Source organism: Jaculus jaculus, chromosome 1, assembly GCF_020740685.1.
Source record: "Jaculus jaculus isolate mJacJac1 chromosome 1, mJacJac1.mat.Y.cur, whole genome shotgun sequence".
In the NCBI taxonomy this organism is placed as follows: Eukaryota; Metazoa; Chordata; class Mammalia; order Rodentia; family Dipodidae; genus Jaculus; species Jaculus jaculus.
In genome coordinates this window covers 54978499-55003396 of record NC_059102.1, presented here as the reverse complement: position 1 = coordinate 55003396, position 24898 = coordinate 54978499, and the positions used below count along the sequence as shown (strand labels likewise).

Sequence of the window (24898 nt, the reverse complement as noted above, 5' to 3'; positions counted from 1 at the left end):
AGATGCTTAGCAGACGACAGCAGACAAAGGCATCTCAACCAGAGGAAAGGGTGCAAGAAAACGGAAACACACGAAGAGCAAAGCACAGCCTTAGGTAGTGTCAGACACAAAAGTCTACCCTTCCTGTTGCTTTGGCTTTCTCTCTTCCTTCCCCGAGCTTTGTCATTAATTGAATGTTACAAAGTATACCAAGAATAAATCTACTGGGGTCCCACTCCCCAAAACCAGAAAAAGGTGAAGCCTTTAATTGTAGGTCTTCCAACTATCATTTTGTGCGATTAGCTAGCAATTAACTAAAATTGTTGATGAGAGAATGCAGAGCTGCGCTAGCAATTTTCTCAGTCCTCATCCCAGACTGGGTTATTTTAGTCGTTCTATTACAGGGGATAAGCCACAAGCTCGCTCGCTCGCTCTCTCTCCCTCTCTCTCTCTCTTTCTCTCTCTTAAAGACACACTTAATTTTAAGCAAAATGGAATCTCAACGTGCAAGTGAGACGGGAGTCCGAACCCCATAACAAAGTAGCCACGCGTCTGGACCCCTCCTCTTCATCACTTTAAGGTTGGAGAGAGGAGGCCCAGGAAGATGCTACCTACCGGCCTCCCAGTACCAGCCTCTTAGGCGCTGAGGGAGGGAGGGGTCGGGGGAGTGGCAGGAATGCTGCCCCGAAGTCCCCCAGCCCCAGCTGCGAACCCTGTTAGGTTGGAGGCAGTGGCCACCGCAGCCAGAGTTACCTCAGCGCTCCGGGCTGCGGCCGCACTTACTCCTGGCGGCTGCCAGCCTGCCGGGAGGGTACAGTAGCGACTGTAGGGAGCGCACAGCTGCTGCGGCGGCAGGTTCCCTGGATCAGGAAATTAGGGCAGGCACCGGGGATTGGAGGCGAGGGCGGCGCGCGAACCAACCAGCGTTCGCCCCGGGCCCCCGTGAGCCCCGGGCGGACTCGGCGAGCCACCGGCGCCCCGGAGCAGTCGGGACGGCGTCGGCTGCGTCGGCGTCGGCCGCCCCAGTCCCTGCCACTCACGCACGCACGCTCGCACTGGCTCACACACTCGCACACCCCCGGCGCGGGCACCCGGGAGCGCGGCGGGAGGAGCGAGCGCAGGAGCCGCGAGGTCGAAGCGCCGCGCCCCGCTCGCCCCGCTGACCACTCCCCCTCGGTCCCCGAGCCCGCGGCTCACCCCGCGCTCCAGCAGCCGCCAGTGTGGGTGCTCCGGGGCCCGCTCGGCGCTCGGGTCTTCTCCAGCGCGCTCCACTCCCTCCCCGCCCCCTCCCTCCCTCGCTCCCCTCATTCCCTCCCTCTCCCCCCTCCTCTGCAGCGCCTGCATTATTTTCTGCCCGCAGGCTTCGCTTGCAACGTGGCTGCAGCCCGGGAGGTGGGTGGGCTGGGTGGGTGCGCTAGCTGGTGGGGAGGAGATTGTGCAAGTTGTAGGGGAGGGCTGCCTCCTTCCCCGCGCCCCGTCCTCCCCCACCCCCTTCTAACTCCTTCCCCCCTCCTCCTCCCCTTCCCCCTCCCCGCCCCCACCTCCTTCCTCCTTTCCGAAGGGCTGGTAACTTGTTGTGCGGAGCGAACGGCGACGGCGACGGTGGCGGCACCATCCGGGCGGGCAGCATGGGCACGTCCGCGCGCTGGGCGCTGTGGCTGCTGCTCGCGCTGTGCTGCGCGCCCCGGGAGAGCGACGCCTCCGCGAGCGGTGAGTGTGGGCACGCGCCCCTCCGCCCCGGACCCCGGGCCAGCTGGGGCGCCTGCGATCGCTGTGTGTTGAGGGGGTCCCGGGTGCGGGTCTCGAGCCCACCCCACCCCCTCGTAGCAGGCGCCTCTCCGCCCGCTTCCCCTCCCCGCCCTGGTGGCGCCTCTGAGCTGTCAGCACCGCAGCTACCGGGAGCACGGCTGCTGGGGGGTGGAGGGGTGGTGGCAGCGGGGTTTAGGGTGTCCTAAAGCCTCGTTTGAGCTAGTCTTCATCTCCCCCTGTCCCCGGCCCCCCAGCAACCCAGTTTGACTTCGTCTTTCACCGTCCTGTCAAGGGCTAGGGGGAATATGGGTTTCCGAGCCCTTGAACAATGGTTCTTCCTCGGGTGCCAGGCGGGCTGTTGGGAAGGAGGAAGGGCGCCGGGCCTGGCAGCCGGGGGTGCCCCCGTCGCACTTGAGCAGGTGGAGCGCGGACGCCCGGGAGGGAGGTGAACGGCGCGGGGACGCGGGGCCGTGAGCAGCCGCACGTTCGGCGGGGAGCCGCGGGAGGCTCCGCGGGGCCAGAAGTGCGCAAGCCTGCGCACCCACTCTGCGACTCCCGGGGCGCCGGGTCGTCCCGGGCCGGAGGGGTCGGGGAGTGGGGCCTTCAACCCGACTGTCCTTGGAGTGCTTCTCGGTTCCCCTTCTGCGTTGGGGAACCTCGGGGTTTCCCAGCTGTCCGGGGGAGGGGAGGAGTGATACAGAGACTTAAATCAGGTTACTTTGCTGAGCCTCATTCCGGGTGACACTTCTTCCTGAGAAACGGAGACCTAGTGACCTTAATTATACTTCATTCTAAACAATAGACCGGAGGAGGAGTCGCGCAGGAGCTGGTGTGTGGCTGTGGTGTGTAGGGAAGAGCGGGGTGACAACCCTCGTGTCCCTTAGGTTGGCCGCACGGGGGGCTCGGGAGCCCATCGGATCTTCAGCCTTACGCTCCCTAGGGCCGCACAACTTTCCCAAGCAGGCAGTGACTCCTTCTGCTAAGTCTTGCGAGAGTTTTTGGCGGGTCCCCGAAGGGGTCTGAACACATCACACTAAGGAGCTTGCTTGCCAACCAGCTTTTGGGTAATTGGGACAGAACGCTGTCCCCAGCCCTAAATAGTGCACAGTCCCCACCTCCTGACGCCCGCGTGCAGTCACGTGTCCGCTGGAGTGTGAGCAAACTTTCAAGTTCATGGTCAGGCAGCCTGTGGGGCCACCTCCGGTGGGCTGGGCGTGGAAGACCCCTTGCGCCCCCGGGCCCTTTCCTGTTACTGTCCAGTGTGTGTGAAGCTGGGATGGGCTTTTCTGCCCTCTGTGATTGGGTGGTGGCCAATGGGATAGGCGTTTCGGTTGGTCACGTGGCCCAGTGGACTTAATTGAGCACCAGGAGAAGGGTTATCTTTAAAGGAAAGTAAAAGTTAGGGCAGGATTCTGAGGAGCGGTCCCCTCGCGTATTTCTTGCTGCTCAGTGTGTAGTGAATGTGGAATCTGATGTGTGAGAAACCTCAGAGCCCAGAACATCCCTGCTTACAGGAATTTTCAGCTGCTGGCATTAATCATTAATGGATGAGTAATGATAACTTATTAAACCATCTTTCAGAAGACTGCCATGACTTGAATTGTGTACTCTGCAACATCTCAAAACAGGAATGTATACCAGTCACTATTGACTACGGGAGGTGAGAGAAAAGATTTGCTGCACGGAATGTCCTTAACCTATTCTTAGAATCTAAGAAAGGATTAACTTTTCATTCTACACTGTGCTCTACGGAGTGCTAGGAACACACCTAAACTTGCAATGAGCTAGTCAAAACTGCCATGTTCACTTTGCGTCAGGAGGATGAAGATCCTCTTTGCTCCTACATGGTCACATGTGTGACCTACCATGCAAAGTGGAGAAGAGAAACCCATACAAGCCTAAACTGTCAGAAAGTGGCAGCTTTCTGAACTCAAGCAAATTGAGCATTACCTGAGCAGGTATTGACCCTAAGCAAACCCAACTGGCTCAAGTCTTAAGTTCAAAGTCCCAGGACATGTAGGCTGACTTTCTGGCCCAGTTCTTCTCTGCTTAAGCCCTCTCCCTAGTCCCAAACACATACAACTCAGAGGTAGCTCCTTGGAGATGGGCAGATATGCACTATCAGAATTGGGGTACCATTATAGTCTTGAAGGCCAGAGTCTAGCAGACCAGAGCTCAGTAAGAGCTATTCAGTCTAAGACTAATGATTAGGAAAAGAGTGCACACTTCTCTTTTTGTGGGAGGGGGTGATCTGTAAGTAGCAGTACCAGTCCACCTGAAGGCAGCAGCATGGAAGATAGGGGTGATATGCATGGTTTACCAGATAATACCAAATGAAGGTAAATGGCCGTAGCAATCCTTATGTGTGTTCAAGAAGGAGCTTGTGGCTCAGGACTCAAGGCTTGCCAAGCTAAGCTCTCACTGTAAGCTCTGTTAGCTCCCCAAAACTTTGTTCCCTGACTCATCATCTTACTTTGTGTGGCACTTCTAGTGCCAGTCCTCTGTCATTTTGATACTTTACTTTAGATGCTGAAGTTTCCTAAGACCTGTATGTAGTATACAAAAGCCAAGTTCAGTAGAGCTCCCACACGTTAAGACTCCAAGTGAGCAAAGTGCACGTGCAAACACTAAGAATTGCTTGCAAACGTGGCTGTGCAGTCTCTACCTTCAGAAGAGATACACACCTGATTTGTGTGTTTCTGCTCTTTATAAAAGTGAATATGAGAGACTTGATTTTATTCCTTGAGTATTGTGTGATGGTTCTAAGAAAAGTGAAGAGTCATTATGAACCTATTCTATTCCAAGAACGGTATCAGGCCAATAAGACAAAATCCCTAGTACACGGCTTTAAGATTAAGGTCACATATAGAACCCTAGCCATATGGCTTCAGTCTTTGATCCAGAAATGCTGAGACTTACCAAAGAGCAGGGGAATAGAAAAATATATGGTAAATATTTTCTAGCTCTTCAGAAAGCAAATAAAGTTGTTCTCAGTGGAGGAAATCAGATCAAAATGAGTCAGTTTCCTGCTTCAGGCCCCAAATTTGTTTTACTAGCCTTTGAAAAGCCACCAGCATATGTTAGCCTGTAAGAAGTTAAGCACATCATGAGCTGGGATTGCCCTAAAATGATGCCTATCAAATATGTACTGCTCTATGAGAATGTCCTCTGGTGGCCTACACTGACTGCTCTTCACATTGGTAGTTGGTAGATTCAAATTGCTTAGTTTGTTCCCTACTACTGTGAATGAAACTCAAAAGAGTGCATAGGCCACAGCATACAAGCTATTCTCAAGACAAGCAGTCCAAAAGTTCTTTATAGGTGAGATGTACTTATTGAACAAAAGTAATTAATTCAGAGACATTTTCTCCCTAAAAAGGGGGAAATCTGAGAACTGATAGCTTTTCTGAGAACCTCAAGGAATAGAATAATGTCATTTGGGAGAATCTAACTTTTTTATGGTTTTAAAAAACATCTGAATTTTACTCTCTGTATTTGTTTCAGAATAAATCCTTGTGTTTTGCTAGTTCTCATACTGGTGTGAACCAAACTCGAAACACTGTTAACATGAGTTGGACATACTGACTGCACTATCAGAGTTAGATGTAGTAGCAGGTGGTACCTTAAACCTACCCACTTCGCCCTTCATGTGATGTGTCCTGGGGGAGTTTGGATCTGCTAGTCATTTTGAGACTGATCAAGCAAGAGATTGCAAGGTACAAGGAGAGTAGGCACAGAGATCTTTTAGAAATGTCCTAATGTTTGCTCACAGGGCCTTTTGTCTGATTGTGTTACAGACATGCTGTGTGTAGAGGAGAAGGGTAGAGTATGTATGACCTAGGATTTAAGAAGTGACTTTAGGAAAGAAATGATTAGATGGGGCTGCTGTTTGGAGTGGCAGACCTTTCCTTAAACTTGGAACATCTAGGTGGGTTCTGATGGCTAGTAATCTTTTTAAGTGTATAGGTACAGTATTGGAGGTAGAAGGAAGGGGGTAGAGGAACGTACAATTTATCATGTGTTAGCAATTTGACGTTTTCAAGTCCAGGTGTTATAACTTAATGTTTCTTGCTAAAGCTGTGCGTTCATAGGATTCCTGTTTTATAGATTGCCTCTAGGTTTTAGTTTTCTGAAGAAATCCTCCCTTAGATCGGAGTTCTTAAGTAATGGGTAGGTTTATTAGGTAGGTTATAAATTGAAGCCAGTCTTCATTGTAAGTTTTCTCCAGTCCTCTTGAGAGTCAACACAGAGATTACAAAGTTGCTCCCTATGTGATATTTCTTCTAGTGGGAAGTCAAACCAGGAAACTCAGATCTGAAAAGAGCCTCACAGAGAAGCTGTGAATTGGAGTGAGTAGAGCCAGTGTTAAGACTTAATCATGAAAGCTGCAAATAGCTGAAGACTTTTGGAGTTCCCACATGCTTCTTTGATTATAGTCATGACATTTCTCTAAAATCACCAACAACTTAGACTTTAATGTGACAAAGTCAGAAACAATTCTATCTCTGCATATGGTCCTGCAAAGGTGATTCAGTTCAAGTGCCAGTGGCCTGCAGTCAGCATTCCCAGAGAGCAGCGAAACATTACAGTGAGGTATAGGTCTGATACACCAACCTCCTAAACTTGCCTGTCTGTCCTGTAGGTTTCCTCGTATGTTGGAATCTTTCTCCTAATGTGAAAATGGGGCCAGCATACTCATTGTAACATTGCTTATTAAGGTAACTTGCCATATAGGTGAGATGAAAGTACTCTCATAGGCATAGTGAACAGGCATCTTTATAAACCTAGTTTTCAAAGTATTCTAGCTGGTAAAGCAGGTTGGCATGCTTAGTTTATGTTCAGAAATTTTGAAGAATATTTTGACAAAAGTCTGTACTTCAGAAGATATTTATGAGTTAATTAATAAATCAGGTAATGTACCCAGGACTGTTAACTAGAACTACAGAATGCTTGAATATCAGGCATCAGGTCATGAATTCTGAAGGTGAATTCCAGCCCCTGGATTAAGGAATCTCTGTCTAAGGGTAGAAACAGGTAGATCAATACATCTCAATGCATGTTGGCTGTGGGTCAAGCACAGGAAGTCATGGGCGAGAAGCTATATAACACCTGGTCCTGGTTTTTGTTGTTGTTCTAAGGCATAGGTCACCTGATTGAACAAATGCCACCTGAGCCCACTGCTAGTTTAGTCACATGGGCAAATAGAGCCCGAGCAGCTCTAAGGATGGGGGAAATGTGGGAGGGCCTTTGCAGCTGTAGCTCAGCTGGTGTAGCCTGAGCAGATGGTGGGTGATGACCAAGAAGAAGAAGTCTGAAGAAGCTAATAGGGAACTGAGACTTGAGCCTAGAGCCAGTGGGTAGTCAGGAAAAGATTCCACCCCTGGATCTTCAGGGTAAGTTGCTTAATCACAATCTTAACTTGAATGGAGTATATGACAGCCTTAAAAGCAAAGGAACAGGTGACTTAAATTTAGATCAAGATGAGGGTTTAGACACAGGCAGGGTTTGAAGGAGAAATGTCAGAGAGAAAAGTGTGAGCTCATGTGTAGGATTCTGATTTGTAGTATGTGGAAGGCCAATAAAAGATAAGACCCGGGAAAAGAGGAAGATGGTGAACTGTTTTAGTTGGGATGTCTGCTAAGACATAGACATGAATGTTAGTGGCTTGATGTTTTACTCAGATTGTCACCATCATGTCTGTTGTAAAAGACTAGCATTTATCTCCTGTGTCCATCTATCCAGTGATGGACTTGAGGGTCCATGTTGATTCACAGTACCTATGGTATTACAACCTTGAAAATGAAATGGCTTCTTCTATTATATGTAGAATCCAAAGCTTCTTAGAGCATTGGTCTCAAATCTGGGCCTCACAGTTGCAAGGCAAAAGCCCACCTCAATCAGTACTGAAATTCCACCAGGTTGAGCCCAGAATTGCCCAGGTTAGTGCATTGTCCAGGGACTCTGATGCAGAGTCTGAGCCAGAGAACCACAGACTTAGTTTTTCATCCCAGGTAGATCAGGTAAAGAACCTTTGCTCTCACTTGGCCAGCCTACCCTAAACAAGAAAACCAAGAGTCATTCTCCTTCTAGAATAAGCTGCTAATAAAATTCTAGCAGCCTTTTTAAAAGGCTGCAATGAGAAAGAGGAGTAGGGTTCTGTCTCAACATAAAGCTAAACTGTAAGAGTACAATCATGAGAAGTGAAACCACTTCATCTTGGTTAATTTAAACAGTATCTACCCCTTGAATTTCAAGTCAGTGAAATATTCTAGAAGTACATAGTCATGAGTTGGTTGCTGTAGTTTGTGTGCTCTGTAGCGCAGTCTCTAGGGACAGAAATCCTAGGTTCAAATTTTCTCTGCCCAGAGTAATCATTGGCAAGTCATTATACTTCCCTTCTCCAAGCAGTTTTCCTGAACTGTGAAAGGGAAGGTGTAGAAATAGTGAGTCAATACACATGAAGTCATAGAATCATGATAGACCAGAATCATCAAGCATTTGATTATTTGCCTGTGAATATTGAAGTTACCTCCATTGTATGTACATGGACAGTGCTCAAAGCCTCTGAGGCTACATAAGGCCTGAACACAGCCTTCGCGCTTGGCAGCCCAGAACGCCTTCCCTAGCACCTTGCTGCAATGCTTGCCTCTGACCAGCCTCCTTTCCTGTAGGAAAACTTCTTTGCTGACTCAGAAATCTGCTTGTCCAGAAAGGAGTTTTATCCTATGAATAGAAAGACTGGCAATAAAGTAGCAAGCAGTTGAGATGAGCTAGACTAAAAATAAATGCCCTTGGTAGCCCCAGAAGTGCCAAAACAAATGGACTGAAGAAAATCTAGCAGGCAATAATATCCATATAGTCAGGCAACAAGGAAGGGCATGAGAAGTAAATGCTGGGTCCTGGCAGACCCAGCGTGTGGCGTCCTGAGCCCTGCTGCAGGTTTAAGTGTACTCTGAGCCTGACACTGAGCATCTCCTCAACATTCTGGGCATTCATGCTGGAGCGCTCCTGCCAAAAGCTTACAGAGGAATCTGTAGCCCATCCTGAAGGCTGACTATTCACTGTTGTAAGGCCTATACAATCTTTTATTTTTTTTTTAGTTGGATCTCACACTGTTCTTCTGTGTTAACCCTTGAAGGGCCAGTTAGTCAATGGCAGGATGAGTTGTCCATGTACTCAAATCATCATGTCCCTTGAAGCCAGTGACTACTAGTGTGTATGGGTAAGCAGTGAGTATTAACCGTTTAGGTGAACAAGGCTCCTGGGACATGGGGCCCTTGAAGTAGTTTGCTTAGTCTGTTGTCATCTATAAATGTGAGAGTAAAAGCAGGTAACTATTTGGCACTTTTGGGAATTCATTCATTAGTATTTTAAGTAATCACATAAGTGGCTATTTACCAAAAAGACAGAGGTAGTCAAAGTACTAAAGTGAGAAAGAAACCTTGACAGTTGGTATCTGGGGATGGGGAGAGTAGATGTATATGCATGTATATTTGTATAGATACACATGGTTGTGCATGCCCCCCACCACACACACATGCAGAGGGCATAGGAGAACAGCAGGTGTTCTTTTCTATCAACATATCTGTGTGTTTCCTTAAGACAGAGTCTCTAAATGAGCCCGAAGCTGCCATTTTCACTCAAACTGGCAGCAAACCCTATTGATTTTCTGGTCTTTGCATACTCCAGGACTGGGGTGATGGGCATATGAGGCCATACCTATCTGTTTATGTAGAGCTGAGGAATCAAACACAGGGCAAATTATGGCCCACACAAATGCTGATACCTGCTGATCCATCTCCTCAGCCTGAAGGTTTAATTTTTTTAAAGAGTATACTTTTAAAATTCTTAAAACAAATTCCCAAAGAAAGTCTTCCTGATTGAGGCAGAGGAGAGTTCCAGGATCCATAGCCTTCCCCAGCTTCCACTGTCTCCTTTAGCTTCAAGCCATTTCCTGTGAGAAACCCTATGGCGTTGAGGAATGCTACTTAAAACTGCATTTTGCTCCAACTTTTCACCTTTCTGGACAGATCCCAGGGTATAAAGTGCCCCTGTATCTTCTCTGAAGGTTATTTTGGGTATGCTATTTGTTTGACTGTAAATGTCCACCATAGCCTCATTTTATTTTTATCAATATTAAGCTTCCTACCTAATTCTCCAATCGTCAGAGCCCTTCAGGAAGAGGTGTGTCACTGGGGCAGATCTTGAGTCCAGCCCTACAGTGTATACAGAGACTGCTTGAGCTCTGGATACTCACGTTTGTCTCCCTGCTATAGATGTATGATTAAGTGAGGCAGCTTCTTCTGCCATAATAAAGTTTCCCCTGCATTTTATTAACCCTTTCTTCCCATAAGCTATTTCTTAGTTGTGTGTTTGTCCCAGCAATGACAAAGTAACTTCAACAGTAAAACTGGCACTGAGAAGTGAGGTTTTTGATTCAGTGAATCTGACCATGTAGTTTTTGGTCTTTTGTGGGAGAAATATGGAAGAACTTGTTACTTTGGACTGGAGAAGCCTGGTAGTGTTGTAAGAAGAGATTTATGGGCTATTCTAGTGAGAGTGTGAAAATGCTAAATGCAGAGAGATTTGTGGACTGCAAAGGGCTGGTTTATGGACTTTCAAATGGGAAGAAGGACAGAACTTTCATGGAACTGGACTACTTACTGGTAGAAAGGCTGGCTGCATTCCAGTATGCACTAAGAATTTTAGCAAAGTTCAATTTAAAAGTAATGAAGGGCTGGGGAGATAGTTCTGTGGTTAAAGATGCTTGCTTGTAAAGCCTGATGGCCTGGGTTTGATTCTCCAGTGCCCATATGAAGATAAATGCACAAAATGGTACAAGCATTTATAGTTAGTTTGAAGTGATAAGAGTCTCTGGCATGCCCACACTTCTTTCTCTTTCTCCTCACAAATAAAAATAAATAGTAATGGATTGGTACACTGGAAGAAAGTATAGAACCAAAAAATATGAAAGATGTAGCTTATCACAGGAAAAATGCAACAAGTTTTGAAGTTACCTGTACAGAGATGGTTTTAAGAGCACTTGAGCACATTTGGGAAGTTAAAGGTAGACCAACTGTTCTGCACTGGAACAATGATAAAAATGGCCTGTGTGTGAAACTAGCCTGTAGAAGGCTCAAGCTGTGATGCAAAATTCTTTGAAAGGAAGGAGCTTTAAGGAAGATTGGTGAAGGAGTATCCTGCTCTTCAAGGTCAAGCATTATCCCCCCAACAAAGATTTACAATTTTAGCTATGCCATACACTTGGTACTGGGTTTGGAAGCATGAAAAATGCCAAGTGTCTCATGAAGAGCACATGTTTTCAGGAATTGCTATGATGTGACAATTTGAAGTAGGTTTGGAATCCCTCTATGGAGGACCAAGTAAAGACAATATAAGGAGCTATGAAGATGAACTGTGGTTGCAATGGAGTTTGGATACTGGGACTATTGGATGGCTGCCAAGGAGAGCTGCTGGCTCTGAATAGGGTTTTCCTTGGGCTGTGAGCACTCTACTTATAGAGGCAGAATTAGAAAGATTTATCACTGTTTACAGATGTTGGACTTGCAATTGCAGATACTTTATGTTTGCCTGCCTGCTGGTTATTGATTTTGCATTGGTCCAGTTTCAGTTTATTATGCCTTTTTTTTTATACCATGGGGATGTTTATTCTTTGCTATTATGTGTTGGAATTTTGTAACTTGTGTTTTGATTTTACAGGACTCAGAGTTAAGAGAGAGTTTTGAACCTCAGGTGAGACTTTCAACTTTTGAACAGTATTAAAGTTGGTTAAGTCTACGGGGACTTTTGAAGTTGGATTGAGTACATTTTGCATTGAGATTATCATGAGTCAATGGGGACCAGGGGCGGAATGTGGTAGTTTGAATATAAATGTTCCGCATGGCTTCAGATGTTTTTGATCAAAGTTAAGCTTCCTACACTAAGTCTTCAGCAGGCAGAGCCCAGATAGAGGAAGTTTGTCACTGGGAATAGACGTTGGGTCCAGCCCTAAGGTATGTACAGAGCCACCTTGGGCAGCTCTGGCTGCTCACTTTGTCTTTCTGTTATGGATGTGTGATGGAGCAAGCCAGTTTTTCCACCACAATGAAGCTTCTCCTAGAATCTGTAAGTCTGAAATAAGTCCTTTCCTCCCATAAGCTGCTTCTTAGTTGGGCGATTGTCCTAGCAAAGAGAAAGTAACTGCGACAGGTGTAGATAATTTTAAGCCAAGCTTGTTTACTTGAAAATATAGTAAACTTGAGATACAAATATTCATGGATGGAACTACACTATAGGTCTGCAATCCTATAATCCCCAAAGCTTTGGAAGCCAAAAGCTCCTTTGCTCACTTGGTGCTTTCAATTCTAGACCTCCAACAACAGCAGTACCAGCAGAACACCAAATTTCAAAAGGTAGAATGTGTTGGGACCTTGGAGCAAAAAACCCACAGGGTTCACGTCAGGTGGCTGAGTTCTCAGATTTTAGCTGTGCATCTGTGTTCTTGGGCACTAAGGAAAGCAGAGAATGAAATAGAACCAGGGAGTAATGTCTGCCCTGTAGCATTCTGTCAAAACAAAATGCTTAGAAAACTAAGAATTTGAGAAGCATGACCATAAAGATTAAAGTTTTTACTTGGCTCTTTTTAAAGGGTCCTTTATAAATAAAGCCAGCTAGCTAGCTTCCTACCCCACCCCCACCCTAATATACCTCTTCTTCTGAATAAGCAGCGATGTTTTGCTACCTATTCTACTTCTAATGTGAATTCTTCTAGTGTGGCATTGTTTATGGTAACCTGCAACTTACTGACAAGCTGGCAGAAACTTGGGTGATATGGACACATCTAGGATATGAAAAGATAGTTAAATTCTTTTCTGCCATAGGATGTTTGAGTGAGCAGAAGAAAATGCTTATATCTATCATGACCAGGCAATATGTATCTGTATCTATATCTATATCCATCTATCTATACACAAACACACACACACACACACACACACACACACACACACACACACATACATACATACTCTCTCTCACACACACACTCTTGAGGGAGAAATCCTGGGATTTTGACCTAACTTGTGATAGTGAACCAAATGTCAGCCTTAGAATGTTGTATGCTGAGTTTAGCCCCAGGACAGCTTGAGTATATGCAAAATCTGTAATGTAAAAACCTCATATTGGGAAAGGTTTTCTCTCAATTGACTAACCTTGATGTTGAACATCATCTTCTGACATCTTTTGATTCTATCCAAGTCTGGTAGGTTCACTATGTAGATTTTAGTGTCTCATTTTGACTTAGTTTAATAAGGCCCTTCAAAGATTCAGTCATTTGTTCTTTATCTTAACTCTAACTTAATTATTCTTTCCATGTGTGTTGCTTTCTATCTTCTCTGTAATTTTTTTTTTCTACTTTTTCAAGTAAAGTCCTCAAGGTAGACTCTTACTGCTCCCAGTCCTCACTGACTGTAGCGGTTTACATTCTTGCTGATTATAGTGGTTTATACTCAAGCTTGCATCTTGAGTCTCCAGTGGGCAGAGCCCTACTGGGGAATATGTATGTCATCAGGGTTGGGTCCATGGGGTCCAAACCTAAGGTGTTTGGGGGAGGAGATATTAAGTCCAGTCCTAAGGTGAGGAGAACGGTGTTTGGAGCTTTGGCTGTTTATGCTTGCTGCTGGTGCTGGCTGTTTCATAGTGTCTCCCTACTATGCATCTATGGAAGTGAGCTAGCTTCTTCCATCATTGATGGTGTTCCCTTTGATTTTGTAAGCCTGAAATCAACCACTTCCTTCCATAAGCTCCTAGTTAGATGTTTGTCCCAGCAATGAGAAGCTGACTATAACAGTAATTTGGTACCAGAGAAATGGGGTTTTTCTTACAATGAACTTAATCTAACCATGTGAATTTTTGTCTTTTGGAACTAGTGTGCTGGAAGAATATGGAGTGACTAGGTATTTGGAACTTCACAGTATAATAAGACAAATACTATGGGCTATTTTGATGATAATTTAAAAATATTAAATGCTGAGAGAACTATGGATTATATAGGCTCGATTTATGAACTTTCAAAGGGGAAAGAGAGACAGCAGAGAACTTTGTTGGATTTGGGCTACTGGCATTAGGGCTGGTTGTGCTTGACCCATGCCTTAAGAATTTGAGCAAAGTTAAACTTAAAAGTAATGGACTGATGTGTTTGGCAGAAGGTATCAAACAGCAAGATATGAAAGATGTATGGTTTCTCAAAGGAAAATCTCAAGCAAGTTTAAAGTTGCAAGCCCAGAAACTGTTTCTGGTACTTGATAAGCAGCTTGCCACCTTTAAGGGTGAGCTAACTGCTTTGCATTGTAACAATGGAAAAGATGCCTGTTGTAGTCAGGTTAGTATTGCTGGTAGATATCACCTAACCAAGAGCAGCTTGTTGAGGAAAAACGGTTATTTTGGCTTACAGACTAGAGAGGAAGCTCCATGATGATACAGGAAAATGATGACATGAGCAGAGGATGACATCATCCCCTGGCCAACATAATGTTGACAATAGAAGCAGGAGAGTATGCCAAACACTGGCCAAGGGAAACTGGCTATAATACCCATAAGCCCACTGCCAACAATACACTGCCTCCAGGAGGCATTAATTCCCAAATCTCCATTAGGTGGGAACTAAACAGCCACCCATGATGTAAAATGCAATATATTCAGTCCAACTTTAAAACTCCCCATGGTTTTTATCAGTACTAATGATGTTCAAACATTCCCATAGTCCAAGATCTTTTAACTGAGCCATAATACCAAAAATTCACCCCAAACCCATTATGGCACAGCATAAACACTCAGAATGCAAAGATGCCATTGGGCATAGCAAAGAAATATTCAGCGAATACAAAATTTAAACAGGGAAAACATCAAACTCTGCAGCTCCAAATCCAAGAACTCTAGTCAGTGACAAATCTCCAAGTCTGATCATTTGAACCAGCAACAAGTCTCTAGAGTTCCAATTCCACCCCTCCAGCTAGGCTACACACAGTCCTAGAAAACTTCATCTGGGGCCAGAAGCTCTCCTTAGCTGTCATCACTTGGCCCCAGCATCTCCACTGGGTCTCAACTGCAATCTATGGTTCATCCTCATGGATTCATTGGGTGTCCATGCAGGCAATCCAGCAAATCTGCTTCACACTGCCATGACTGTTACCAAACCACAAGACCATGTTGCAAATTCAGTGACCCTCTCTTTCCTTCATTTGTTATACTCCATAATGCCAGGTGGGGTGCCAGTTTGTTAATCCAGGGGGGAATAAAGCAGGCTTTGAAGAACAGGACATTCCTTGAGCATTCAGTCCCCTTCAAAAGACTCTGCATTCTTTCTGTTGTTCCAATGCAGGTCAGCTGGTCCAACCTCATTATTGTAATTTCTCAAACAATTGCAGCTGAATGGGCAGAAGTTTCATCCCAAAGATTTCACTTTTCCAGTACCATATCCTTCTACTCACACCAGTCCATTTCTACACAATGCAACCCTGCACAAATTGTCAGGACACAAGCATAACAGTAAGCCTCTCACACAAATGGCTTCTAGCCCAGTCCAGGTAAAGCTCGTTCTCACCCTCATAAGCCAAACCTCACAGTCCATAGTTACTGCATTTGGGGCTTTCATCTCTGACCAGAATAGTCCATCAAGCTATACTTACATTGCAAGGAATCTCTTAGGGCAAAGTTTCTAATTTTTCGAAAATCAGCTCCAAATGGCCAAAGCCACCTAGTCAGGTTTCAAGCAGCAATGATACCACTTTCAGCATCCTCTTTACTGCTGCAGTCAGGTTCTCATTGCTGTCAGGAAATACCTGACTAAGAGCAGCTTATGGACAAAAGGTTTATTTTGGCTTAAAGACATGAGAGGAAGCTCCATCATGGAAGGTGAAAATGATGGCATGAGCAGAGGGTGGACATCCCCTTCTCACCAGCACCAGGTGGACAACAGCAACAGGAGAGTGTGCCCAACACTAGCATGGGGAAACTGGCTATATTACCCATAAGCCCACCCCCAACAAACAATATACTTCCTCCAGGAGGCATTAATTCCCAATCTCTATCAGCTAGGAACCTAGCATTCAGAATACCTAACTTTATAGGGCCACCTGAATCAAATCACCACACTGCCAAAGGGTGAAATCCACCCAGAGAAGGCTCAATAAGTAAAAATACAAATTATTTTCTTTCTCTTTATTTTATTTTATTTTTGAGATAGGGCCTATAGCCCAGGCTGGCCTAGAACTCACAGAGATTCTCTACCTTTGCCTCCAGAGTGCTGGGGTTAAAGGCATATAACACCATGCCCAGCAAATTCTCTTGAAAAGAGAGGACTTAAAAGAAGAATTCTGGACTTCCGGTTAAGATGGCGGCGTGGGTACCATGCCAAAGCAGCCTAGGGGGGAAAAAGACCAAAAAAACTCAGCAAAATACACACTTTTACTAAAAAGTGAGGTGTATAGGAAATTGAAGCGGCAGCAGGGAAGTAGAAGAGTTCTAGAGCATCCAGAGCCTGCACAGGCAGGAAAAGAGGCTCCGGCAGCTCGGACAACCGCCGCGGCCGCGGCGCAGCAGAAAGCCGCCAGACTCGGCTCGAGCCGCAGGAAAAGCCAGGTGCGGGATTTTCCCCTCACACCTCGCTCTCCGCAACTCGGGAAACGTGAGGGGAGAGCAGCAGCGAGCAACGGAGGAGCAGACTGCGAGGTAGAAGAACACGTGGAACAGCGAGAGAACCAGAGCAGCCGCAGCTCCCTCCCCTCCCCCACCACCTGAGCCCCGGGACCCGGCCACGTCAACTTGGGCTGACAACCCGACCCAAGCAGGAGCAGAGTTCGGCAGCAACATCAGTGGCTCCAGCACCAGTAAAACCGCCCCAACAGCAGCAGACCCAGGAGTGGCAGCAGCAGCAGACTCGGCGGCAGCAGCTTCAGGGGGAGCAGCGGCAGTGGACACAGCAGCAGCAGCTTCAGCAGCAGTGGTGGTTCCAGCAGTGGCAGCTACAGCAGCAACAGAGGCAGCAGCAGCGGTGGGTCCAGCAGCAACACCTTCAGCAGCAGTGGCTACAGCCCCAGCAGGGGCAGCTTGAGCAGGAGCAGGGGTGCTGATCTGCAGGGCCACACTTGCCAGGCTCACTTTGCCCCATAGGAAAAGCAAGTGCCCAGCTCCAGAAATCAGAACAGCAGCCCGACGACCCAGGCAGCAACTTGACTGAGACCAAAATCACCCAAGGTAACTGGGATTGCACCAGGGAAGGGTCTCACTTGGTCACAAGCTGACTTGGATCCCTCAACAGACCAGAAATCTAAACCTCTTTGTTGATAGAGGATCTGGTCGTTATAATAACTACTCTTGCATACATACTCGGGGCTGTTTTTGATTGAATGTGTACAGTGTTTAGTTAAATTTTAGAATCTACCTGTATTTTATTCCACTCAGCCTGTTTGAATACTCCTATAGCAGGGAAACTCAACCCCTAAGAACATCTTTGTAGATACTCTGAGAGTCTTAAGAGCCACACCTAACACCTTAAGGTCCTACCCTGAAAATATATTACATCAAATCAATTGATACAGCTAAGAATACACAGCTAGCTAGAAAATCCAAGCATTAATGCAAAAATATATACATTATAACACAAGAAACACTAAAAAGCAAGACGATATAAATCCACCTAAAAGTATTAATGCATCAGAAATGTCCTCCAGTGAGAAAGAGTTAGAGGAAATGCCTGAGAAAGAGTTCAAAAGAATAATTATAAATATGTTCAAAGAGGTCAAAGAACACATGAAAACAATCAAAGAAGAAATCAAAGAGGAAATCAAAGAGGAAATCAAAGGAATCAAAGAAGAGGCAGGACACCAATTTAATGAAATAAAGAAGGCAATACAAGACATAAATAGGGAAATAGAAATAATAAAGAAAAACCAGTCAGAATTACTAGCAATGAAGAACACAGTTAATGAAATAAAAAACTCTGTAGAAAATCTCACCAGTAGGATGGATGAGGGAGAGGACAGAATATCTACGCTAGAATACCAGGTGGCAGACCTAATGCAGTCCAACAAAGAGAAAGACAAACTTATAGAAAAGTATGAGTGGGAATTTCAAGATATTCGGGACACTATGAAAAGATCCAATATAAGAATTCAAGGCATAGTAGAAGGAGAAGAACTCCACTCCAGAGGCATAGTAGGCATCTTCAACAAAATCATAGAGGAAAATTTCCCGCAAATTGGGAAAGAGGTGCCAATACAGATACAGGAAGCCTTTAGAACCCCAGCCAGACAAAACCCAGAAAGAACCTCTCCTCGCCATATTATAATCAAACTTCCAAACACACACACCAAACAAAAAATATTGAAAGCAGTAGAGAGAAAAATCAAGTTACCTACAAAAGCAAGCCCATCAGGATTACAGCAGATTATTCAACACAAACTTTTAAAGCCAGAAGGGCTTGGAGTGATATATTCCAAGTTCTGAAAGATAACAACTGTCAACCAAGGTTACTTTATCCTGCAAAGTTATCCATTCAAATAGATGGAGAAATAAAGACATTCCATGACAAAAGCAGGTTAAAGGAGTATTTGAAGACAAAACCAGCTCTACAGAAAATACTTGATAGAATCCTCCATGCTGAACAAAAGGAAAAGCACACATATAAGGAACCTAGAAAAAACAAGCTATACTCAAATACAAGTTAACAGAAGAGAGCACAGGTAGAACCAGAAACACACACACACAAAAAAATGGCAAACATAAATACACACCTTTCAATAATATCTCTTAATAGAAACGGTCTCAATGCCCCAACGAAAAGACATAGATTTGCAGACTGGGTTAAAAAGCAGGATTCTACAATTTGTTGTCTCCAAGAAACTCACCTTTCTACAAAGGATAGACATTATCTTAGGGTGAAAGGTTGGAAGACGGTGTTTCAAGCAAATGGGCCTAGAAAACAAGCAGGGGTTGCTATCCTAATATCAGACAGGGTAGACTTTAGTCCGATGTTAGTCAAGAAAGATAAGTAAGGTCACTTTATATTGATTAAGGGCACACTACAACAGGAGGACATTACAATCCTAAACATATATGCACCTCACATGGGGGCTCCCAAATTCGTCAAACAAACACTATTAGAACTAAGGTCACAGATAACACCAAACACAGTGGTGGTGGGTGACTTTAACACTCCACTCTCATCAATTGACAGGTCATCCAGGGAAAGAATAAATAGAGAGGCATCTGGACTAAATGAGGTCATAGAAGGAATGGACCTAACAGATATATACAGGACATTTCATCCAAAGGCTGCAGAATATACATTCTTTTCAGCAGCACATGGAACATTCTCTAAAATAGACCATATATTAGGACACAAAGCAAATCTTAACAAATTCAGGAAAATTGAAATAATTCCTTGCATTCTATCTGACCACAATGGAATTAAACTACAAATCAGTAGCAAGAAAGGCTATAGAGCATACACAAAATCATGGAAACTAAACAATACACTACTAAATGATGAATGGGTCAATGAAGAAATCAAAAAAGAAATCAAAAAATTTATAGAGTCAAATGACAATGAGAACACAACATACCAAAATCTCTGGGACACAATGAAGGCAGTTCTAAGAGGTAAATTTGTAGCCTTAAGTGCCTATATTAAGAAATTAGAAAGGTCGCAAGTAAATGACCTAATGCTTCGCCTTAGAGCCTTGGAAAAAGAAGAACAAGGCAAACCAAAAATCAGTAGACGGGAAGAAATAATAGAGATTAGGGCAGAAATTAATGAAATAGAAACAAAAAGAACAATCCAAAGAATTAATGAAACAAAGAGTTGGTTCTTTGAAAGGATAAACAAGATTGATAAACCCTTAGCAAATCTGACCAAAAGAAAGAGAGAAGAGACACAAATTAATAAAATCAGAGATGAACAAGGTAACATCACAACAGATTCCAGAGAAATTCAAAAAATCATAGGGACATACTATAAAAGCATATACTCCACAAAGTATGAAAATCTGAAAGAAATGGATGATTTCCTTGATCTATATGACCTACCTAAATTAAATCAAAATGAAATTAATCACTTAAATAGACCTATAACAAACATGGAGATCCGAACAGTTATCAATAATCTCCCAACTAAAAAAAAGCCCAGGCCTGGATGGATTCACTGCTGAATTTTACCAGACTTTTAAGGAAGAGCTAACACCATTGCTTCTTGAGCTTTTCCACGAAATAGAAAAAGAAAGAATTCTACCAAACTCCTTCTATGAAGCCAGTATCACCCTGATACCAAAACCAGGCAAAGATAGAACAAAAAAGAAAATTACAGACCAATCTCCCTCATGAACATAGATGCAAAAATTCTCAACAAAATATTGGCAAACAGAATACAAGAGTATATCAAAAAGATCATTCACCCTGACCAAGTAGGCTTTATCCCAGAGATGCAGGTATGGTTCAACATACGCAAATCTATAAATATAATACATTACATAAACGGGTTGAAGGACAAAAATCACATGATCGGCCGGGCGTGGTGGCGCACGCCTTTAATCCCAGCACTCGGGAGGCAGAAGTAGGAGGATCGCTGTGAGTTCAAGGCCACCCTGAGACTCCATAGTGAATTCCAGGTCAGCCTGGGCTAGAGTGAGACCTTATCTCGAAAAACCAAAAAAAAAAAAAAAAAAAAAAAAATCACATGATCATCTCATTAGATGCAGAGAAAGCATTTGACCAAATCCAACATCCCTTCATGATAAAAGTCCTACAGAGACTGGGAATAGAAGGAACATATCTCAATATAATAAAGGCTATGTATGACAAGCCTACAGCCAACATATTACTAAATGGGGAAAAACTGGAAGCTTTTCCACTCAAATCAGGAACAAGACAAGGATGTCCACTGTCCCCACTTCTATTTAATATAGTTTTGGAAGTCTTAGCCATAGCAATAAGGCAAGAGACACACATAAAAGGGATACAAATTGGAAAGGAAGAAATCAAGTTATCATTATTTGCAGATGACATGATTCTATACATAAAGGACCCTAAAGACTCTACTAGCAAGCTGTTAGAGCTGATCAAAACCTACAGCAAAGTAGCAGGATACAAAATAAATACACAGAAATCAGTAGCCTTCATATATGCTACCAACAAACACACAGAGGATGAAATCAGAGAATCACTCCCATTCAGAAATGCATCAAAAAAAATAAAATACCTTGGAATAAACCTAACCAAGGAAGTAAAGAATCTCTACATTGAGAACTTTAAAACACTCAAGCGAGAAATTGCAGAAGACTCTAGAAAGTGGAGAAACATTCCTTGTTCCTGGATTGGAAGAATCAATATCGTGAAAATGGCAATCTTACCTAAAGCAATCTACACATTTAATGCAATCCCTATCAAAATTCCAAAGGCTTTCTTCATGGAAATAGAAAAAACAATCCAAAAATTCATTTGGAATCACAAAAAACCTCGAATATCTAAAATAATACTGAGCAACAAAAAAGAGGCTGGTGGTATCACCATATCTGATTTTAACCTATACTACAGAGCCATAGTAACAAAAACAGCATGGTACTGGCACAAAAACAGACATGTAGTACAGTGGAGCAGAATAGAGGACCCAGATGTAAGCCCAAGTAGCTATAGCCACCTGATATTCGATAAAAATGCCAAAAATACTCATTGGAGAAGAGACAGCCTCTTCAGCAAATGGTGTTTTGAAAACTGGATATATATCTGCAGAAGGATGAAAATAGATTCTTCTCTCTCGCCATGCACAAGAATTAAGTCCAAATGGATTAAAGACCTTAACATCAGACCAGAAACTTTGAAACTGCTGGAGGAAAAAGTAGGGGAAACCCTTCAACATACTGGTCTTGGCAAAGACTTTCTGAATACAACCCCAGTTGCTCAGGCAATAAAACCACAGATTAACCACTGGGACCTAATGAAATTACAAAGATTTTGCACCGCAAAGGACACAGTGAAAAAAGCAAAGAGGCAACCTACAGAATGGGAAAAAAATCTTCGCCAGCTATATATCTGATAGAGGATTAATATCTAGGATATACAAAGAACTCAAAAAGTTAAATAATAAGGAATCAAACAAGCCAATCAAAAAATGGGCTATGGAGCTAAATAGAGAGTTCTCAAAGGAAGAAATACGAATGGCATATAAGCACCTAAAAAAATGTTCTACGTCACTAGTCATCAGGGAAATGCAGATTAAAACTACATTGAGATTCCATCTCACTCCTGTCAGATTGGCCACCATCATATAAACAAATGATCATAAATGTTGGCGGGGATGTGGAAAAAAAGGAACCCTTCTGCACTGCTGGTGGGAATGCAATCTGGTCCAGCCATTGTGGAAAACAGTGTGGAGGTTCCTAAAACAGCTAGAGATTGATCTACCATATGACCCAGCTATAGCACTCCTAGGCATATATCCAAAGGACTCATCTTATTTCCTTAGAAGTACATGCTCAACCATGTTTATTGCTGCTCAATGTATAATAGGTGGGAAATGGAACCAGCCTAGAAGTCCCTCAACAGATGAGTGGATAATGAAGATGTGGTACATTTATACAATGGAGTTCTACTCAGAGGTAAAGAAAAATGAAGTTATGAAATTTGCAGAAAAATGGATGGACCTGGAAAGTATTATACTAAGTCAGGTAACCCAGGCCCAGAAAGCCAAGTGCCACATGTTCTCTCTCATATGTGGATCCTAGCTACAGATGACTGGGCTTCTGCGTGAGAATGAAAATACTTAGTAGCAGAGGCCAGTAAGTTGAAAAGGAGACATAAAGGGTGGAGAAAGGAAGGGAGGAGGATACTTAATAGGTTGATATTGTATATATGTAATTACAATGATTGTAATGGGGAGGTAATATGATGGAGAATGGAATTTCAAATGGGAAAGTGTGGGGGTGGGGAGGGAGGGAATTACCATGGGATATATTTTATAATCATGGAAAATGTTAATAAAAATTTAAAAAATAAAATAAATAAATAAATAAATAAAAATAAATCAATACGTTTTCTTATAAAAAAAAAAAAAAGAATTCTGAAGAAGTCTGCTGCTCTTGAAAGTCAAGGTTTATACCCTCTGGATTAATGAATTTTGCTATGCTTGATGTTGGTTTTGAAATCAGGAAAAATGCAGAAAAGTGAGTCATGAAGTACACACATGGTTTCAGAAACTGCTATTGAGTATGGCATGGGAAGCAGGGAATACATTTTTGTTTGGAAGCCAAAGAAGGTCATTGAATGTAGCTGTGAAGATGAACTGTGGTTTGCAGTAGAAACCCAAAGGTGTTTTGGATATACCAGGACTGTACAATGGCTACCATGCAGCACTGTTGCCTTGTGATGAAACTTTTCTCCAGGCTACCCAGCCCAGCAGGTGGGGCAGAATAGAAAATTCAGAGAATATCATCATTGATTAAGGTTGTCAGACTTGAACTGCAGATGTTTGAGGTTTACCTGATGGCTATTGATTTTGCATTGGTCCAATCTCTCCTTGTTATGCTTATTGCAATGGAAATGTTCATTCTGTGACATCATGCATTTGAAGTATGTAAGTTGTTTTGATTTTGTAGGACTTATAGTTAAGAGACAGTCTTAAATCTCAGATGAGACTTGAAACTTTGGAACAATCTTAAAGTTGGTAAAGGTTATGGAGAATTTTAAGTTGGACTGAAAGCAATTTGAATTGTGAGTTTGTCATTAGTCTAAGTATGGCCTCTTAGACTCAGACTTGAATTTGGAGGCTCCATTGGGTGGAGCCCTGCTGGGGAAGAGGTATATAACTTGGGGGTGGATCTTGCAGTCTAGCACTAATGTGTTTGGGGGTAGATCTTAAGTTCAGACCTAAGGTATGACGAGCAGTTTTGAAGCTTTGGCTGTTCTTGCTTGCTGGTGGTGCTTGATGTTTCATGGTATCTCTCTGCTTGGATCTGTGGAAGGGAGCCAGCTTTTTCTGCCAGTGATGGTGTTCCCCTGGAATTTGTAAGCCTGAAATAAACCCCTTCCTTCAATGAGCTACTTCTGGTTGGCTATTTGTCCCAGCAATGAGAAGCTGACTGTAACACTGGTGTTGTGGATAAGGAATTGTGGCAGAACCCCTGGAACACATACCCCAGCCTTGAGAATATCGGGAACACTCTATGAATATGGTGACATAAAGGGTAAGGTAGGAGGCAGATAGGTGCCTCACACTTAGCTTAGTGGTATTTAAAACAGTGACTCTTCATATAATTCCCTGTTATCTTCTATGCAAGAGAAAAATCATAAAATGAATAAATATTATGGAATATTGGTAGGAAATATTAAACCATAGTGCTTTGGAGCTGAGACATAATCTGATTAATGCTTAGAAGAATGGTTTATATAGATATAGTCATAAAATCAATGTATTTAATAGCTGAGGTCATCACACCTATGTACCTAGCACCGGAAAGTAATCATACCCATGTGGTGATCTTGACTTGGACCAGACTTGAAGTTCCTTGGGAATTAGCTATAAAACGGATTTCTTGTGAGCAGCAGGGAACAGTTGACACTGGAGACACCAACTAGAGCATTGTGTATATCACACAAGAGTTCCAGTCCGTGCTTGTCACTGCTGTGATTGTTCCTATGCCAGCATGCCCCAGCTGCACATACTGAGAAGTGGCAAGAAATCAGAATGCTGTCTGCTTGTGACCTCCCTCTCCCAGCAATCTTCATGGACTATAGGATTCCACTGACTTCCTAGATATCTGTAGTATATTAGCTTTAAGGGACATGACCTATGCCTTTTCTCTCAAAGAAGCACATTCTGCAGAAGGACAAAAGTGCTAATGGTCTAAGCTCCCGAGAATTAGCTGTCCTATGCCAAGAAAATATCTGAGCGCCTTCCTTCACATCTTAGTTGACACCAGTGTAAATGCAATATCAATGCTCCAAGCCTAGGACTGAGCTTGGAGAAGCATAATCCAGGTCTGTATCTGCCTCACTTACCTTTTGTCTCACCAAGAAATCAGAAATGACATCCCATCGAGTCTTAACCACACTTTCTCGATGCTTTTATCTTGTAGCTGCTTTGTAGATATATGCTTTTCAAATGAGTCCTCCATTTCTAAGA

General features: G+C 43.6%; 1 protein-coding gene across 4 annotated transcripts in view; it reads left to right on the top strand.

The window, feature by feature from the left end:
• Nucleotides 1–1558: 1558 nt before the first annotated feature.
• Nucleotides 1559–24898, top strand: part of Vldlr (very low density lipoprotein receptor) — a 46119-nt gene continuing 22779 nt past the window's right edge. For 2 of the 4 annotated variants that reach the window (XM_045155096.1, XM_004653163.3), the window contains exon 1: nucleotides 1559–1689. In XM_045155096.1, the coding sequence (XP_045011031.1) occupies nucleotides 1608–1689 (82 nt within the window). In that variant the 5' untranslated portion in view covers nucleotides 1559–1607. The remainder of the gene's footprint in view (nucleotides 1690–24898) is intronic. The other 2 variants (XM_045155105.1, XM_004653164.3) reach the window with 1 other exon arrangement.